The following is an 18,249-nucleotide window of genomic DNA, read 5'->3' as shown; positions in this document are numbered from 1 at the left end:
GTGCGTGTGTGCGAGTGCGCGTGCCTAGACTGCCCCACCTTGGTCACCTGCTTCAAGTGGAGGGGTTATCCAGTCCTGTGCGACTGGGGTCGTCCATTGTACATTCGTGGTTTCTCCAATAAATTATTTTCTATGTAAAGGAGACAAATAGTGCTGTCCATTTCTGCTGCTGGAGAACCCCAACTTTGGGGATCTCAGGACAAAAGGACCATTCTTGAGACCCCATCTCTCCATGCTCTTGGGAAATTCAACTGAACGTTTCCCTCCACTATATGCATGCATGCCCCATATTTTGAGAAGGGTGAGTTTGGATACCTGATTTGAGTGTTTGGATAAGTGATTTGAAATGACCCTCCCCCCCAAAAAAAAGAGGGAGGGAATTTATAAAGTGGGGAAAAGGCTGAACATCTGGCTTGGGGAATGTAATTTAAGAAGGGATGCTGAAAGGTGAGAATTGAGTAATCAGTGTTACGATGGTGTTTAAGGATAAGAAGGTAGTGTAGATAAAGGCAAAAATCAGTAAGGCTGAAAGGTCAGATTATTGGTACATGATGAATAACATGACAGTGGATACTCCATATGAAAGAGCTTTGTATACATCAGAATTTTAATTATTCCCTATATAAAAGATTTTGATGTCAGGCTATGGATTAGGAAATGACTCATCCCAGGGCAAAAGGGTGATTGAATACTTGGTTTGAGATGCCTTCCTGGTGAATGAGGCTCCTTGGGAAAGGGTTAGGGGGGGGGGGTGTCACAATTCAAGCTCTTAACTGGATATAGAATGAATGGTGAGGGAACAGACTTGGAGAGTTCTAAGGTCAAAGGGAAACGATATACAGATGACCTGGGTTGGTCTTAAAAGGTAAGAGCCAGTCTCTTCCTGTTGACATGTAGTCCAATCTAGTGATTGAGCTCATGCCTTAATCTTTAAATTTGTGAAGATGGAACTTAGGAGAGAGCAAGGTGGCCAGACACCTTTCCTCAGGGGTTGTGCTGCTGCTGTTTTCTTGAATAGCAAGGTTAGTCAGCCAAAGAAGAGAGGCTGAGGCAGCCCTTCCTTGGCAGACCATTTGTCCTATGTGGTTTTGGCAGTCATCTCTCCTAAACATGGGACAAAGACTGACCACCTCTGGAGGCATAAATCAGCTTGGGGACAAGCACTGATTCTACTGCTCAGTTGATGCTGAATGGCTGGGTTGGGTCTCTGACCCACATGCCTAATCCCTGAATTCTTTTAAACAGGGCTTTGGGCCAAGGCCCCTTACACTCTAGACAACCTTTTCTTTTAAAGCTTGGACAACCACAGGGCTAGTCTTCAGAAGGTGGGTTGGGCAGAGGCAGATCACAAATAATTCTAGCCATCTTAGTTCTGTTTGTGAAGGTTTAGGAGGCTTCAGCAATGATTGGCCTCCAGGGTCTCTGGTCTAAATTTATGATCCCGTGTTCCTTGGCCTCCTTAAAGGGGACTTGGGACATATATGCCAGGCTCAATAAAGTTAAAGGGGTTTGTCTGGGAAAGTCATCAACAAGACCCTTCAAACTCAAGTCTTTCAATTGATCAAATGAGATAAATGTTTAGTGTTTTGTGAATCTTGGCTATGCCTTATCATCTGTGGTTTCCACCTTTCTCAGAGTAAATGTGAAGATGCCAGTAGCCAACCTCAAGGCACTGCATAGCAATGATGGCTCCAGGTGGGGTCTGGGGACTTCGATGTCTCCTGTGCTTTGGTCCCTAGGCTGTGTGTGGACTTTCTGCTTCACCCCCCACCCCCCAACCTCCACTCTGAGATCTGAGTTCTCCAAGAGGAGGTCGCATCAAGAGTAAAATAATAAAACGCCTCCTTTCCGATTAGTATCATTTGGCTATTTACAGACTTGCAGGCACCAGCAAACCAGAGTCCTCCCCACCTCTACCCTTTCAAGGGAAGAAGTAAAGGCCAGGCAACCCTCCAGCTTTGCCTCTTCGACCATAGTGCAAAGCATGCTGAAGTAGGTTAAAGAACTGAGCCCCAGCAGATGTATGGGGCAGGGTGGAAAGGGCAGCCAGCATCCCAGCTTCTCTTTCAAAGCCAAGAAACACAAGGAACCACCCCCAAGGTTCCCTTCTCCGAAGACAGCCAAGGGTTCAGCTCAGTTCAGGCCAGGGCTGGGGTGTGTGAGGGCAGGATTGGGGGAGAATGGTAGCTCCAATGACTAGGCCTGCCTATAGGCACAAAGCAAGGGCAGGAGCTCTGCCCATAGTCAGGGAATACTAGGCTTAGAGGGATGCTGGTTAAGGCTGGGAGCTAAGCCAAGGAGCTGTCAGGTCCATCCCCACTTCCCCAGGAGATCGAGGTACCAGCCTCACAAACTTTAAGCTTCCATGCCTGAGTGACCACACCAAGTCCCACACACTTGGAATCACTGTGACATCCTTAGACTCTGATCCCTCTTACAGCTGGGATCGTCCGTACTTGGCTGTCTTTCCTTAGCCTGTAAGCTCTATACTTCACCTAAATAATTCCTGAGACTCCTTCCAACTGGAATATTGTATCTGGAGTCGTAAGTCTTGGGTTCAAAACTCTATTTGGCCTTTTACTCTCTTGAGATCTTGGGAAAGTCACCTTTCTGGGCCTTAGTTTTCTCATACACAAAATGAGGGACTTTCAATAAATGTTAAGGTCCTTCTCAGACCTAAATTCTATGATCCTACAAACTTGGATGCAATGATTCAAAACACTTCCCTATGGGTTGGCTTTCATGTGTAATGTCTAGATTAAGGTGGTGTCATGGGGATGCTCCATCCAAACATGGGAAGAAAACAGGCAGGACAGACCCTTTAGCAAGGAGATGGAGAGAACGGAAGAGGTAGTTAAGTAGCAGTCCCATATCCTCTTCTCTGTGAACACTCACTGGAGCTCCTGACCTAAATAAAGCGGACGGGTTCACGATCATCACACTGCTTTGAAAAGGCTCAGAAATTAAAACCAAGGAGGAAGGTTGAGGGTAGGGACACCAGAAGTATCCAAGCCAGGGGGAGAGATTAGGGGCACAGAGGGACCAAAGACAGAGGCCGATACACGGTGAGGCAGAGATGAATACATGACCAGAGAGGGAGCCAAGGGGGACAGACACAATGGGGACACACACACACAGTCTGATTTATTGGTCTCGTCACACACACATATGTACACAAACATAAATATTCCAATGTACAGATTTTACACGGGGCTCACGGATCCCCTTGCCCATCTCATCAAGCTCTCCATCCAGTGCTCCGCACCAGGCCCTCTCCACTTTCCACACCTCATCTCCAGGATCATCCCGTTGTGGTTTTGGAAACATTTCTTGGATGAAGCTAAAGGGCAGGAGGCAAGGGAGGGGGAGAGGTCCTGCTCTCCCCTCCCTTCAGGTGCCTCCAAAGGGCCTGTCCCTTTTCAATGGCACCTATAGGGTACTGGGTTGAACAGTCTACTCTTCCCTATGGTACAGGGCCCTGGGATGGGTTTCAGCCCCAATCCCTCCCTTCCTCCGTCCTCTGTTCTTATCTCATTCTCTCCACCCCCTATTTCTTCCTCTCTGTGTCTCCCTTTGTCTACATCTCTCTCCCCCTTTCCTGCAGGGGGAGGGAGGTGAGCCCCAAGTCCTGGGGTCTCCTTGGACCCCCCAATCCTCCCCAGACCTCACAGGAGGCTGGGACTCCGGTGCAGCTCAGCGGAGGTGCTAGAACCATTGGTAGGGGTCGGGGTCAGGCCACTGCCCTCCCCGGGGCAGCCATGCTGGAGCAGGATGTCCACACACTCCTGGCTGCCAGCTCGGCGGGCGTAGGCCAGTGGAGTCAGGCCCCGAGCGTCCCGGCTCCTCACATCCACCCCGTACTGTGAAGAGAATGCAGACCTGAGCTCAACCCTGGAGAAGGGAGGGAGGGAGTGGGGAAGGGGCGGGCCAGAGGGGCTGTAGGGAGAGAAGAGAGCAGGTACCAGAGAAATGGCTGAGGGAGGGCAGCTGCCAATCAGAGGGTGAGGGCAGGGCAGGTCAGAAGGTCAGGGAGGCAAATCTGTGTTGGGGGGGAAGGGGAACATGCCACTCACCCAGATAAGCAGCTGTGTGAAGACAACGTTAGCCATGGCACTGGAGAGATGCAAGGCCGTGCGACCATCCCCATCCCCATAGGTCTCATTCACCTCCTCCTTGGAGCCATGGGCCAAGAGTGTCACCAACAGCCGCAGATCATCTTCAACCACAGCCCGAAGCAGCTGCTGCCCCAGGGGCACATCTGAGCTTGGCAGGGGCGCCAAAAACAGCTTCTGTTCATACTTGGCCCTGATCCAGTGCTCCTTCTCCTCCCTGAAACACAGGCCCACTGAGGCATGACCCCTGGCTTGAAATCCAGTGGCAGGGGCAGTTACGAGGTAGGAGCTCACTTCGATGGGGGGTGGGTGTGAGTTTGGCAAGGAGCATGGTGCTTAAGCAGGAAGGACATGGAAGGGGATGGGGCAAGAAGCCTGGTGGGAAGATGAGAGCCTCGTGAGGCAGGGCAGGGACAGAAAAGAAGTAACCAGGCTCATGATGTTACCTCTCAGACATAGGACAGAGGGCCACAGGCACTGCAGGGTGGTGGTATCAACACTGTAGGGAGGGGCCTTCAAGAAGGCCCATGGGTGAGTGGGAATGAGGATGGGGGCAGCATGAAGGTTTGAAGTAGTGGCCCAAGAGACAGCTTATCTGGCTGTCTGTTCCTCCCCCCACCTTGCTTGTGAGTTCTGGGAACAAAAGAGGGGGGGGACTTGTGCTACAGGGGACATGCAATGCCCTATCTCCCACCCATTCTCCCCATCTCTGCACAGAGTCTGGGGCACCTCAAGCAACTGAGAGATAGGCACCCTGCGCATGCGCTCCCACCGGCCCCCTGACCTGCTGATAACAGCTCAGAAAGGGCCCGTTGTTGTGAGAGGCCTGAGTGACAGGCCTGGGAGGGGGAGGGGCAGCCCCGGGGGGCCCACTGCCAAGCAGAAGCAACGGCTATCCTGTCTTTAACCCTTATAGCACACTTTAGCAGCCCAGCAGCAGCTAATCCCATCCTCCTCCACCAGAAGGGCCCCAATGTGACTATCCTTCCTCCCTATCCCTGCCAGCAGATGAACCCCACTATCCCCTCACCTGCAAGCCTCAGGCCCCGGCTTGGCATAGCCATCGAGGGCCCCTTCCCAGACGCTGTTGGCCAAAGCATTGCCCATGGCAGTCATCACTGCCAGCAGCTCAGGGGGCCAGTCGTCCAGGTCAAGGGAACGAACTCGAGACAGGTGGGCCCCCAGATGCCGGTGGATTCCTGAGCACTCTATGCACATCAGGGCGCCCAGATTCAGGCTGGCCCAGTCTGGGTCTGGTGAGGAATGACAGAGTCAGGACAAGAGAGCTCAAGGTGGCTTAGGGAATCCAGGAAAAGCCTAGGCCAGGTCAGGGCCCATTTCTCCAGCACCACCATCAGCGCCGCCCCACCCCTCCCTTACTTTCCTTAGCTTTGTTATCCCTGTCCTTCTTTGGGCCTTTTGCACTCACTAGGAGAGTCGCAGTCAATACAGAAGCTGTTGCCACGGGCTGTTCGAACGGCTTGCACTGCTAGCGCTGAGTTCTGATTACCCAGGCGAGTCTGCAACAGGGGAGGAGAGATAGGGCTGTGGGCCAGTGCAGACTTGCTCTCTACACCCCCTTCCAAGCCAGTCCCCCAGATCCACGTCTACACCCCCTTCTGAGACAGTCCCCCAGATCCACATCTACAGCCCATACCCGCTCCATTCCTGGGGGTGGGGTTGGGGGTGGTCCAGGCTTTCTCCGGCCTCCAGTCCCCTCACCTTGTCCTTGGCACTTCGACAGCCTTGCAGGCTGGCAAGGATCTGAGCCTGGACACTCTGTACCCAAAGCTCTCGCTCTTCTGCTGTAGAGGCCTCAAAGTGCCATGTCTGCCCCGTAAGTGACACCACCATGAACTCATATGACTCTTCTGCATCTGTGAAAATGGTTGTTTTGGGGGGGACAGGGTAGAAGATGGGAACAGAAGGATTCAGGAAATGGAAGGCAGAACTTCAATTTCACTCTGAGTATTCCATCATCATGGGGAGCCCTGACACTCAGCATCCTACTCTGCCATCCTTCCTTCCCACTTTCCTCAGTATGTATGCTTCCCCCAGAGCTATCCGCTCCCCGACCCTGCTTCTGGCCCAGGAAAAGTCTTTCTAAAACCAATACAGTGGAGGTGAGCAAAAGATCAGTAGAGATTTCTTCAGGGAAGTCCTTAAACCTGTCCTACCTGTGGAAGGTGAGGACAGAGTAGGCCAAAGACTGGTGGGGGGAGAGGAAGAGAAAGGCATGTGGGACTCTGCCAAGAGACTAAGGAAGGGCTCTCTGTCTCAAAGAGGGGTACAAGGTCCATGAAAGGCTGCAGAGCTGTTTGTCTGTGGAGGGATGGAAGGGGGTGCTAGGAGGTGAGTGTTAAGAGGGGGCGGGGGTGGGGAGTTGAGGAGAATGCGGGCGCCATCCGTACATGTCAGCTGCAGCCGCCTCATTTTGCAGCTCATTAAACCCAATATTCCTGACGGCGTCAGTGAGGGGCTCCGGGGAACCAATCCCCCCCTCCCCCACCATCCCATCACAGACACACAGGAGGGGCAGGGGAGCTGGGAGAGGAAGAGGGGTTCCATCCATGGACTGGGACGTGTACTCAGATAGGGACCTTAGAACATCTGTAGCTATAGGAGCATGGTCCCCAGCAATCTGGTGACGATGTTTCAAGTACCCCTCCCTAAGGTCCCCCCAGACGACAGCCACATTAATCTCATCCCCACTGGTCAATGCCCCGTGGGCATACAATCCCTTTTAAGCAATGTGATTGTGTGAGTGAGATTTTGTGCGTGTATGTGTGTGCTGTGTGTGTGTGTGTGTATGTGTTGTGGGAGGTTGGTAAGAAAGCAGGCTCTACCTGGGGAGATTAGCACAAGGCCAAAGGCAAAGGAAGCTCCTGTTTTGCTTCACCTTCATTCACCTGTTGGACCCCGAGACCCTCCCCCCTTCCCCTTCTTCCTCCCAACACTCCTGGGAGCTTTACCTCCCCTGCTTCTCTTTGGAATCTTGGGCTGAAATCTCCTTTCATATGCCAGGTTCAAGCCCAGGTACCCCAGGTACTGCCCAGGCAGCCTGACACCCACTCTAAGGGAACCCATTTTGTACAGCGGTCTTTTGGGGAAAAGAAAAAGGGACACTTGTTTCCTTCCCAGGAATCCCCTCATTCTTCCCTAGCCTGACTCCAATCATAAATTCTGAGCACTAACAAAGGCCAAACTCCTTAGCTAGGACTGAGGGAACATCACTCTGTGTAGAATCAGATCCCTGATTCACGGGGACCTTCCACATCCTGTATTTCTCAGCCCCATTTCTCCAATGAAAGGCTGATGGTGGGGAGGGTGTCTCAGTCCCACAGAAGAGCCCCAGTCCTGCTGTACCCACACCCCTGACGCTGCTAACCAGTCTGGACAATGGACAGCAGCATCAGGCAGACCCATCCAGGAGCAAGGAGGCCAGTTTGGACAATCATCAGTGAAGAGGAACGTGGAGTACTCTGGGAAAACTCAAGAGAGCCATAAGAACTAATACAAGGGTGGGAAAACAGTAGGAGGAATCATTCAGTTGAAGCCAAGTCTGAGAAAAAACTAAAGAAGTCCCCACACTAGCTAATCAATAAGACACAACCACCTGTAAAATGCCTACTGTGTGACCAGCACTGTGCTGGGCTTAACTAGAGCCACAAGAGACAGGGAAGACATGGAAAGAATTCTGGAAGCTAGTGACTAAACAGAACTATTTTAAACTAACTCCCATCTACAACAGAAGAAATGGGTTTAAACAGCAACCCAGTGTACTTAAGTGAGACACAAGGAAGAATTTTTACTGCTTGGGAAACACTGGGTCTGGGTTACTGAGAGTCCCCTTAGAAGTCATTGATCCTAGAAGCCACTGATGGTTAGAACGATCTCTGTCCTGAGCCTGCCCCTGGTGCCCTTTACCTTCAGCTGTGCTAGTGGGGCCGTCTGGTCGAGGGGTTCCTGTACTCTTTTTCCGACGGTGCTTCTTACGATTGGCGTGGGGAGATGGAGGGGGCTCCAGCTTGGGGCTGGAACTGAGCACGTCAGAGGGGCCACTGGCTGGGAAAAGGGGAAAAAACAAGGTAGAAAGAGCAAAGAAGGAAAGGCCTGGGATGGGCTAGGAAAGATGATGGCACAAGGCCCAGAGCTTCCATTGGCTTGCCATATGAAATGGATCCAATTCCCATTCCATCCTCAGGGTAAGGGACTGTGCCCTAGGACCTGACTGTGATCACATCCTGGGCTTCAGTCCTAGGATATGGGAAGCAGGAGGGAAATACTTCCTGGGTGACTATCTGGGGAGTGGGAAGGCACTGAACAACTTGGAGTAGTGGAAATGGGTACATACAGATTGGGTAGGAGGGGAGGAGGGAACTCTTAGTTCCCGCAGCTTGAAGGGGTGGAGGGCGGCCCAGGGAACTCACAGGGAGCCGCATCCCCGGCAGCTCCGCACCAAATTTATCCTCAATCACACTCCCCGCTCCTCACAATTAATAGCAGAATTAGAAACAATCAGGGAGCTGCCTAATTACTGTCAATTAGAGCGCGCTAATCAAGCTCCCGTCTCCCACACCCCGCCCGGCGCTCACCACTAAATGTCAAACTTCATTAGAGGCAGACACGCTCTTTCTTTCCCTCCCTCCCTCCCCTCCTTCCTCCCTGCCTCACCAGCAGGGCCTCCCTGATGGCAGACCATCAGAGCCAGGAGCCCATGGGAAGGCCCCTCCATCCATCCCTCCCTCTGTCTCCTGGTTTAGGGGCCTCCGGCTTCAGGGACCTGAGGCTCAGGGGCAGGGGACTGGAGGCTGGTCTTGGAGGCACCGAAGCTTCAGTTACTTGGCATTCTAGAGATTACAGTTTTAGGGAATGGGTCTCAATCAGGGTGGGAGTCTGTGTTTTCCAGAGAAGGGTCTTATATTCCTCCTTCCTCTGACACTAGACTGGGGGGGAGATGGTACAGGGTCACCAGCTGTGGCTGTTACTCAGACTAGCCCCAGACTTTTGCATGCCACCAGTATGATCTGATGCCTACTAGTGGGATACCTAGAAGGGAAGGTAGGAACTCACCTTGGGATGGCACACCCTAAGCTGGGAAGGCTGAACTGGAGGCAAGAAGGAAGGACAGTAGGTAGAAGGGAAATAAGGAAGGAATAAAATGCTAAAGCTAAGGTGGTGAAAAGATGAGAATACAGAAAAAGGAGATAGGGAAGAAGGGTGGGGGGAGAGGAGTAATAAGGGAGGAGAGATGGGAGGGTGGAGCCTTGAACCAAACAAGGTAACGGGGTGGAGCATGGGGAAGGACCTCAGGCTTGTGGAGAAGCCTAGTCTCTCCCTCCCTTCTAGCTCCTGAATTCCTGTCTGCCCTTGCCCGGAGACCCCCTCACCATTCCCCTGGGGAAGGCAACCTCCCCCCCCCGCCCCACCAGCCCTCTCACTTTACCCAATACAGCTCTCAAAAGCCCGCCCTCAGCTCGATCATCCCTCCTTCAGCCAGCGCCCGCCTGCCCCCCGCCGGGAGGCTGATGAGCTGACTGCACGGGGGGCTGATGGGGATCGAGGAGCCACCACCAGCTCTGCCCCAGGCCCACGAGGGGCTGGGCTCTTCTGGAAGGCGGGGGTTTGGGGAAGAGGGAGCTGGCACAGGAGGGAGAAAGCTGGGGCCATGTGGGTGAGTGGGGAGGAGGTCACAGAACCTCCAGGTCCCACCTCCAGGCAGCTCTGAACACTTGGCAAGCTGCTGCTTAGGGCACTGCAGCCCAGCTCAGAGCACCCCCAAGCACCCCCTACTCTTCCCCCAGGAGAGCCACTCACCAGGATGCTGAATGCCCGGGGGCAGGGCTGTGGCTTCGCTCCACTGGTCAGCACTAGACACAGAGCAAGAGCGCTGATGGAGCCCATCGGGCCGGGGGCCCGCCAAGGCTGAGCTGCTCAGGGACCGATCCGAGTGCAGGGATGTGCTGCTGGCTGAGTGGGGAGCACCTGAAAGGGGTGGAGTGGAGGCTCAGCTGGGGCCCTTAGGGGGCTCAGTCTGGGTGAACACAAGCAAAGCCCTCCCTCAAAAACAGCTTATGGTTGTCCAGGAGCATGCTGAACAACAATGCTCTTGGAACAATTCTGAAAGGCAGATAGCTAGGGTTGGGGACCTCATTTAATGGATAAGAACTTAGGCTCAGAGAAGCTAACCAATCTGCCCAAGGTCACACAGTGGTGAAACGTCAAAGGTTTTCTAAGGCCACATCTCCTTCCCAACTATACCCTCTTAGGGTGGGTCGGCAGGTCAGAGGACAGTGAGAACTCCCATAGGATCAGACTCATAACTGAAAGACACTTCAGAGGCCATTTAATCCAACCTCTTCCTTTCACAGAGAAGGAAACTAGGTTCCAGAGAGAAATTATGTGCTTTGCCTAGGAATACACATCTAGGGTCGGCCAACGCATAGCATCCCAAGCTTTCCGAATCTTTCCTCGCTGCCGATCTGTCCAATGACCCACCTTGCCTTTCTCAGCCGGTGGGCACTCCCATCACCAGAGTGGACAATCCTATCCCCCTGTCTCCCCAAAGGACCAGACTGGTGCCTGCCCCTACTCTTCTCTCCTGCCCCCCCAGGTGTTGCTGGCTCCTGTTCTTCCCCCTCATTTTCCACCCTAACTTCACCTCTCAGGGAGTAGGGGGCTCAAAGAAAGGCCAAGGGTAAGGCAAGAAAGGATGAACATGCTGAATTCCCTAGAGGGATAAGGGCTAGATAGCTTGGGGTGGAGGTGATCAGCTGTCAAGGGGCTTCCAGACCCCCTAACAGTTGGGGATTTTAAGACCAGGAAAAACCCAGCACTCTGGACAGCACCCTCCTCATCTAAACCCTGACCTCTCTACCCCAAATCTCATTCTACATGTGTCACTTGCTCTGTGTCGGCTTCACTGCCATTCTAACGAGGAATAAGTGTATCAAATTCAAGTAATTATGTCTAATTAGTATTAGTAATTATCCTGTTGGGCTGGAGAAAATTAATCTTTCATTTCCCATCAGGGAAGGATGGCAGAGCTAAGGGGAAACGGCTGTAAGGGTACCATAGTCCTAAGAAGCCCTGGGGTTATTGTAGGGTAGGGTTTGGGGGAGCTCCCACTGGGGCTCCTTGGGCATCTCTCCAAACCCTACTCAGTCAGGGTCTCATTACTGGGGTGACCTAGGAGCCTGCAGGTCAGTTGGGGGATGTGGAGGGAGGAAAGCCGTGGTGTTTGGGGGTTGAAGTGTTGGGAAACTGAGAAATGAGGGATTGAGGAATACGACCCATTATGGAGAACCGGAAGCTGAGCAGTTGAGTGGAATTTTATTGGGCCAGTCACTAGCTGGGAAAAGGCTGGGTGTTCTAGGTCACCTGGGAATGATTAGGAAAAAGGGCCTAAAGCAGGACAGGTGGCAAAGAAAGCTGAAGCCAGGTCAAGAGAGCAGGGATCTGTTTATAGGCTAAGGGCCAGATTGGAACATCCAGAGTTACAAGAGATCCATCATGTTCTGGAAACTATGTTCCTCACGGGCAGCAACTGTATCTTATACTGCTCGGGGAGGGCCGAAATGCCTCCTAGCTCAGGGCCAGGTACACACTAAAGCTACTTGTGGAATCGAGGAAGTCTAAGGTGTACCACGTCCTTCCCAACTCCCATGCTGCCAATCTCTCCCCTTCAGACTCATCTCCATCCCAGTCACATCCAGTCTCTTGTCAGGGGCCAAAAGGGAGTGACTCCATTCAGTCCCTCTCCATGGACTCCCTTTCCCAGGCCTATTGAGGGCAGGGAGATGTGTGCCTCCATTCGGACCTCTCTGGTATCCTAGTTTCCTTGCCCCACCCCCGCCTTCTGATTCCTTGCCCCACCCAACTCTCGTCCAGTCCCTCCCCAAGCCCCTCCACCCCCCACCTCATGGCCCCCCAGCTAGAAGCCCTGAGGGAGGGAAAGTGCTTTCCTTTCTCTTTGTTAATTCTCCCCTCATTACGCCTGCAATCCCACAATCAGTGTGCACTGTAATTGTCGAATTTGATGCTAATGATTAATGAATTAAACATGGAGCCATCAATTAGTCCTCGGAGGATAATTCTGCATAAAGCAGCGGATAATGTAATTACAGTAACAAAGATAATGAGATGTTAACATCGCCCAGCGAGTGAGAGACATGTGTATGTGTGTGTATGTGCTCGTGTGTGTGCGTGAGTTCGCCCGAGTCTGTGGCACTGTGTGCCAGGGTACACTCTGGTTTGGGGGGAGGCCTGCCAGTCCATGTGCATGTACCATCAGAGGGTTGATGGAAGGCAGATGACTGGGTACACATCATATTTGAGGAGACTGTGTGTGTGTGTGTGTGTGTGTGTGTGTGTGTGTGTGTGTGTGTGTATGTCACTCCTTTCTGCTATACCTCTCTGCTCCTGCTGTCAGGGGAGGCCTGGCTTAGCCAAGCCTAAGCCTGTGATGAGTCATGTTATAACATGGTTCCCTCTCCTCCAAGGGGTAGCCGAACCCCAAAACTCTGTTTGTGTGTGTGTTACTCTCGACACACCCCACCCCTGCAGAGGAGGGGGGCTCCTCTCCAATCCCTAACTTATCCAAAACCTCCTACTAACACAATCTCACCTTTATATATTGATTTTAAGGTTTACAAAGCATTTGCTTCATAAAAACCGGTGAAGTAGGCTGCATTAACCATTATACTTATTTTGCAGATGGAGAGACTGAGGTTTCTAGGAAAAACCTTAGACTTTGCTAGAAACTGGTCTGCTGCATCAGTGCCCACCTCCTGCTTCCAATCCCGCCCCCCCCCCCCCCATGCCTACCACCTGAATGTAACTTTGTCAGGACGAGCCAAGGGTTGGAAGAGACCTCTGCAGTCACTTAGCTTCTACTTGAACACTTCAGGTGATGGACAGCTCACTAGTTCACCTATCATCTCACTCTAGGGTTGGAACATCTCTAGCTGTATATAATTCTTTGTACCTTTCCTCTGGCATCTGGCACGATCATTCGGTATTTGCTGGCCTACAAACTTTTTCAGTCTATTTTCAACTAAGCTACTGTCCCAGTATCCCCTGTACTTCATTCTTTGTCTTTGGTGCTCTCAAAGATAAGCTACTACTGCGCTCAGAGAGAAGGGGTCCTGTGGATTACTAACAGAGATCGAAAGAAACGTGTAGGGTTGAGGGGTGGGAAAAGGTAACATTAAAGTCCCTCAGTCCCAACAGGGACCACCTCTTGGAGGCTACAATCTCAGCCCCGTGATACTCCTTTCTCCCATCCCAGTCTGGAAGGGTGGAGATTCAGGTTTTCTAGGAGGTCACAGGTCTGAGAGGCCCTCCTCAACTCTGCAGAGATTGACTGGGTGGCAGTGCCAGAAAGAGAGGCGGTATCCTGAGCCTAAAGGACTCTGTTAGTCTAGGCAACCAGCTGGGGATAGATGGAGAAGAATGAGTTTTGGGGGTTATAAATTGGCCTTGTGGGTGGAAGGAAGGGAGGGTGGGAAAGAGCATTCCTAGTACAGAGAGACCTAGGGTTCAATGACAGAAGTTCATACCTTAGCTGTGTGAGAGGGACTGAAAGAAGGAAAGGCATTACCTCTGCCTCCCTCCCCGCCCACAACCTTTCCTCTAAAAGAATGTGGCCTGCGCCCTACAGCCTGGCTTCCCTCACAGCCCCCTGATAATTCCAAGGACACAACCAAGAGCCCTTCTGTTGCTGGCCACACCACCCTGAGGGCTCCTGGCCTCCTCAGTTTTCCACCTGTTGCCACTGGCTGAGTAGTCTTTATCTAGACAGCACTCAAAGGAAATGTGTTCTTGGCATCCTGGTCGTGACTGAGTATTGATGCTAGGCATGGTGCCACCTGGGTCATGCTCCTGAACCCATCTTTCCCAACTCATTTCTTTCTCTCTCTGGACCCAGAAGCTTCCCCACTTCCACCCCCCACCTTCTAGCTCTGAGCCAGAAGCTGCTCACCCCATCTGGTCCTCACCCAGACAGGACTGGCATCCTAACATCAGAGCTTACATCTGGTCTGTACATTCAGTGACCAGAAGGACCTCTGAACCAGCCCCTCTAGGCACAAGGACTCAGAATTCCCTGTGACCTGACTTCTACCACCTTAACCATGGGGACCAAGGTAGCAGCTGCATTCCTTCCCGTCACCACACCTCCCCTCACCTGTACTCCCCCCAAGCTGTGTGTTGCTTCTCTCCAGGACCAGCCCATTGGCACGGGGGCTGGCACCAGTTGAGCCTGTGACAGGTGTGGCCCGGGGTAGTCGCTTCCCTGGTACTTTGACTGTTGTCCTCAGCAGGTCAATTTCCTTGCCATGAATATTCTGCATGTAATCCTGATGGAGGGAAGGGGAAACCATATGAGATGAATGAATATCCCTCAGATGAGGCCCATTCAAGCAGTCCCAGCAACTAAGCTCAGGCCACAAGCCCTTCCTCCCCATCGTCCTGCCCCCAACTGTTTGTCACAGACCCCTGCATGGAAGGTGGCATGCATTCTGGATATCGTGGTCACCCTTTCCTGAGGCACAATGCAAGGAAAACATCCTAGACCTGGAATCAGAGGACCTGGGTTCGATTCCTAGCTTTGCTAATTAAATGCAGAGGTGACTTAAATACATGTCACTTGACCTCTGTGGGCTTCCATTTCCTGAATGGAGAGCTGATCTCTAAGCCCCATGGGGTTCTAGGCTCTAGGCCAGACCACATCTGAGCAGAAGGCTGAGCATCACCTGAATAAGAGAGTCCAAAGGTCCTGGCTGATGGTCCTGGGCCTGGATCTCAATTGGAATGTTAGGGTCAGAGATGAGGAGGCTACAGGGGGCCTGTGCTGGGAGGTCCTAGCTTGGACTTGAGGTTGGGGTAAGGAGGTATGCTTGAAGGAGTGAGACTTAAGAGTCTCTTCACTGGCTGGACCGAGTCTGGGGGCACAATGGGCACTTAAGGCAGTATTTCCAGGAGGAAGAAGGATTGAGGGTTGGGGACCAAGAAAGCAGCAGGACTGGAACTGGAGAGGACAGGGAAAGGGTATGGTAAAGTGCGCAATGTTGGCTGAACTCCAGTTTTTCTACAAAATCCCAAATGGCTGTGGACAGGGAAGGTTAAATAAGCTACCTGATCTGCAATGCCAGCTGGGAGTCCTCGAATTCCTCTCTGTCTGCCCCATAGGCCCCGACAGGACTGAGACTATTAGGGCAGGCAAGGGAGGGGCCAGCCTCTCTGAAGACTGGACCACCCTGAGTTTTCTGGTCTGGGTGTTCGGTACTCTACTTGCCCTTTGTAAGGGGAAGTCTTATGCTTTAGCCATGGCTGATCGGTGATGGAAGGCCCAGGGACGTGCTTCCCTAAACACATACACTTACTAGGGCCTACAATGTGCCATGCAGTGGGAATAATAAGGCAGAAAATTAAGCAGCCTCTGACCTCGAGGAGCTTCCATTCTGCTGTGGGAGGGGAAGGGGAACACTATGCAGTTAAATATAAACAAAATTAAGTAGTGTTGGGGGTCAGGAGTGATCAGTAACAGCCCCATGTAGGTGATCCTTGAGCTAACTCCTGAAGAGAGTTAGGGATTCCAAGAGGCAGAGGTGATTATGCCTACAATGCCCAGCTTGTCCGAGAACCAAAGAGAGAGCCCTCAGTCTTATGTTTCTGAGGAAGCTGCCCAGAAATGAGGCACATGTGTGCCAAGGCTAAGTGGTCCAGGTCACTTTGAGCCTCCACTGTCACCCTGTACTCCACCTCAACACCTGGACCTTGGCTGGCGAAGGGGAAAAGACCGCAGAGGGCACAGAAGACAGGCACAAGTTTCGCTCTCTGTGTCCCCCTCTCCTTTATCCACTTACCTGTATCCTACAGTCTATCCTACTCTCGATTTTCTCCTTATGCCTAAGTCAACACTGGCTTTTCTTAAAGGAAAATGGGCATCATTTCTTCATGTGGCTAAAACCCTTCGCTTGTGTGATCCAGGTTAGCTGTGGCAGAGACCCCTGCCTGGTTGGCACTGACAATGCATACAACAGATTCTCCATTCCCTTCTGCATAGGTGGCTCTGGGGGTGAGCTCTGGAGGTGAGTGGCTTTCCTGGCAATGGTGAGTTCTCTCACCTCTCCTCCTGAACCCCCACCCCCCATCCTTTGCTTTTGACAGCGATATCAGTGGTCCTGGTTCCTTGGGGGAACAGCAGGAATGGCTGCCCTCGGAGGGTGAAGGGACAAGATGGCCACTCTGACCAGGGAGGGTTTTTCCAGACCCTTTTATACACAGTTTATGCAATGGGGTATAGACACATCCCGCGGTAAGGGACTGACTGCTGCTCTGGGTGGCAAAGAGGCCACCTAGCCCAAATAAGTAAAGCACTGAACTTCAGGGAGAAGGAAACCATTGTGGGCTGGTAGGACTTCATGGAACAATTGGGCTTTGAGCTTAGCCTTGGAGGATGGGCAGGACCTGGGAAATGAACTTTGGGTGGGGGGCAGGAAATTCAAGATGTGTGCACATAACATGAGAAAAGCAGCAGCGGCAACAGAAAGCAAGATCTTTTGGGGGATGAGAGGAAGCTGAGTGGCATCCTGAAGGGTGAGATCTGGAGTGGGGCCTTCCCTGGCCCTAAGGTTCACAGAAGAGGAAGAGGGGGTGGCCAGAACAGGTGAACAGGAATCAACAGGTGTCAATGGAGACAAGGCACCCAGTGCAAGATGGCAACCTGGTAACCCAAACCAAACCGACTCCAAGTGGCCCCTGCATCTCTGAATGGCAATATTCCCCCCCCCCCCAGATCAGAAGTCAAGGCTGATACCTCTCAATACAAACAGCCTCCTAAAACACCTCCCTCCCAACCTTGTTCTCTGACACGATTTCCTCAGTTGGGGACCCAAAGTCACTGGTCTCAAATCCTGGCTAGAGATGGATCCCAAACTCATACCCCAGTGAAATGACTTGCCTTGGGGACTCCACAGTAAAAGAGGGGGCTCCTCCAAGGCCCAGATCCTTTGGCTTCATCAGCTGTGCTGGGATTCTAAATTCCTCCCTCAGCACCTGTCTGCATTGTCTCTCTGGCCCAGACTTATCATGACCTCTCTCCAGTGGTACAGTTCATCCCTCCAGCCCTTGGCTGAACCCCACATCTGGGCTTCAGCCTGTCCCCATCCCCCACACAACCACCTCTTACAGTGGCTGCCTCCTGACAACTGGCAGCAGCTGGCTGGGCCGAAGTCACAGCTGCAGCTCCTTCTCTGGGGTGGGGGCTTGGGTCTGCTCTAGTTCACAAGGAGGTCACAGCAGCTGCACGAGCCTGCCAGGCCCCATCCTAGCCCAGAGCTGGCTGAAGCCGGGCATGTGAAGCAACCTGCTGACAAGCCCTTCTTACCTTCCTCCTACTCACAAATCAAGGAGTGATCTTTAATCTGAGGGGACTGGGTGAGGCCCAGAAGTCAGAAGCAGACTCTCAGGGAAAGAGGCCATCCCGAGTTGGGTGGACCCACAGCCGAGTCTGGTGAGGGTCTCCTTGTGTGCCCCCAGATCCTGGCACCAGGTCCCACGCCCTGGCACCGAGGACAGAGGCGAGGAGCTGGGAGCTGGCGTGGTGGGGCCGGGCGGCTCAGGGGCAGAGCAGCAGCAGCCGCTGAGTTTTCCTCCGTCAGCAGAACGGGGGAGCATGGCAGCGGTGGCGACGGCAGCAGCAGCTCCGGAGAGCGGTCACCACGGCTGCCTTTATTACCCACCATCAAACAGCAATTTCTTCCCCAGCCTCCTCGCTAATTACCCAGCCAGCGTTCTCATCTCGTTTTATTACTGGAATTAACAACGAGTTCAGAGCGTGGAAAGCTATTAAGATGTGTGATTAAGCCACATTCAATTAGTTTCTACAAACAATTTAATTGATGTTGCAGATAGAATTAACAGAAGGTGATTGTGTGAATGGCTCCACTGGCTGCAAAATGGGGGAGGCTCTGGCTGGCTCTCTGGGGCTGGGCAGGAGCTGGGCTTGAAGCCTGAGGCCTGCCCACCTCCCTTCCCCTGCCAGGTCCAGCAGGGCCCTCCCCCTCCCAGGAATGACTCACCGGGGTTACCTTTCTCTCAGGGCCCCCACGGTGCCTCTCTCAAAGAGGGCAAA

At 52.7% G+C, this 18,249-nt stretch overlaps 1 protein-coding gene across 2 annotated transcripts in view; it reads right to left on the bottom strand.

Moving 5' to 3' along the window:
- Positions 1 to 3,122: 3,122 nt before the first annotated feature.
- Positions 3,123 to 18,249, bottom strand: part of LOC138157980 (arf-GAP with GTPase, ANK repeat and PH domain-containing protein 3) — a 35,084-nt gene continuing 19,957 nt past the window's right edge. The window contains exons 7-14 of one of the 2 annotated variants that reach the window (XM_069083798.1): positions 14,299 to 14,470; positions 9,930 to 10,097; positions 8,040 to 8,177; positions 5,835 to 5,989; positions 5,542 to 5,632; positions 5,143 to 5,365; positions 4,074 to 4,329; positions 3,123 to 3,860 (exon numbers count right to left, since the gene is read on the bottom strand). In XM_069083798.1, coding sequence (XP_068939899.1) covers positions 3,666 to 3,860; positions 4,074 to 4,329; positions 5,143 to 5,365; positions 5,542 to 5,632; positions 5,835 to 5,989; positions 8,040 to 8,177; positions 9,930 to 10,097; positions 14,299 to 14,470 — 1,398 coding nt within the window. In that variant the 3' untranslated portion in view covers positions 3,123 to 3,665. The remainder of the gene's footprint in view (positions 3,861 to 4,073; positions 4,330 to 5,142; positions 5,366 to 5,541; positions 5,633 to 5,834; positions 5,990 to 8,039; positions 8,178 to 9,929; positions 10,098 to 14,298; positions 14,471 to 18,249) is intronic. The other variant, XM_069083808.1, reaches the window with a different exon arrangement.

This window comes from Petaurus breviceps, unplaced genomic scaffold (genome assembly GCF_028583685.1).
Source record: "Petaurus breviceps papuanus isolate PSGF00001 unplaced genomic scaffold, PetGlider_PUasm1.0 115, whole genome shotgun sequence".
Taxonomy (NCBI): Eukaryota; Metazoa; Chordata; class Mammalia; order Diprotodontia; family Petauridae; genus Petaurus; species Petaurus breviceps.
This window is presented reverse-complemented; position numbering and strand designations above follow the sequence as displayed.